Here is a 1,242-nt window from a genome sequence, read left to right on the forward strand (position 1 = left end):
TCATTTGGTGAAATTCTATTCAAATCTCTCTACCAGCTTTATATATCTGTTGTCTGGAATCACTCTTTGACTCTACTAATCTTCATCTGGTTCAGTCAAACATGGAGAATAAATTCACCTCTGAGTTTCGGTCTATAGGTATTAGAGTAAAGGAGAGTACAGACACACTTTTTATGTTTAATTTTTAAGTTTGGGGTTTTTTTTCCTCCTCAAAATTTTCACAATTACATTTAACTGTCTCACAAGGTTTAGAGAAATGTACAGGCTAGTTAACTTTATTTCTATTCATATCAAAGCATTATTCCACACACTTATTTTAAGTTACCTCAAATTTCTTCAGTTCCTCTTTGGCTACAGTGTAGAGCACACCCGATGAGTTGGGCAACGCTGCAGTTTTCTCTGAAGTGGCCAGCCACTCATCAAAACGTGCAAAGTCTTCCAGAAATTTCTGCCACAAACGCCAGGTCTCCTCAATCCTAAAAGAAGATATTTCCAGACAAAGCAAAACCATTTTAACAAATTTAAAAAAGGCTTGTTATGCATGCATGTCGTCTATTTCCATTGACGTGATTCTATGTAATATAGAAATTATATGACTGATTACTTTAGTCTCCTCTCCATGGACAAGGCACAGATGCTCCTCCAGCGGCGATCGAGGCTGCGAGTTGCCTGCTGGATTGAGTCACACTCCACATCGGTGGCACAAGCATCGCAGTCATGCAGGAGCACTTCGCATAAATTCAACACTGACGCGACGCCGGTGCTGTGCTTCTCTATATCACGCTGAAGCTCCTGGTAGTAAAAAAAAGACAGGTGAAAAAGGTTGATGACAGAAACTGATAAAATGATATTATGTTTTCATGTTGCATTCTGTATCCCTGCTGTGTAAGGAACTACACAGATAAGAAGGTACTGTAGCAGCCATTCAAAATGGCGCCAGCTGAATGGCAGCCCACTTCCCTGCAGTGAACCCCTCCTTCTCCTGGGCGTGCAAATTATTTTACTTCACACTTTTACTGAATTACAGGGTCTGACCAAGAGATGACGCTTCTCTTTAGATTTTACCGTCCACAAATCATGACAAAGGAATATTTTAGTACAAAGATTGATGTTTAAAAAACGAATTGTAGGGGACCAGCCAAGGACTCATCAAGGAAAGTGGAGACATTTTGAATGGCTACTAATGTATATAATGAATTTAGGGATGCACGATATAATGGGCCCCCTATCGGTATCGGCCTA

General features: G+C 40.2%; 1 protein-coding gene across 1 annotated transcript in view; it reads right to left on the reverse strand.

Annotated features, from left to right (window-relative positions):
• The window catches only part of syne1 (spectrin repeat containing, nuclear envelope 1), a 172,957-nt gene that overhangs the window by 26,873 nt on the left and 144,842 nt on the right, over positions 1–1,242 (reverse strand). Inside the window, exons 123-124 of the mRNA XM_015395967.1 lie at positions 605–792; positions 326–476 (exon numbers count right to left, since the gene is read on the reverse strand). Of these exons, the coding sequence (XP_015251453.1) occupies positions 326–476; positions 605–792 (339 nt within the window). The remainder of the gene's footprint in view (positions 1–325; positions 477–604; positions 793–1,242) is intronic.

Source organism: Cyprinodon variegatus, unplaced genomic scaffold (assembly GCF_000732505.1).
Source record: "Cyprinodon variegatus isolate N-32 unplaced genomic scaffold, C_variegatus-1.0 Scaffold770, whole genome shotgun sequence".
In the NCBI taxonomy this organism is placed as follows: Eukaryota; Metazoa; Chordata; class Actinopteri; order Cyprinodontiformes; family Cyprinodontidae; genus Cyprinodon; species Cyprinodon variegatus.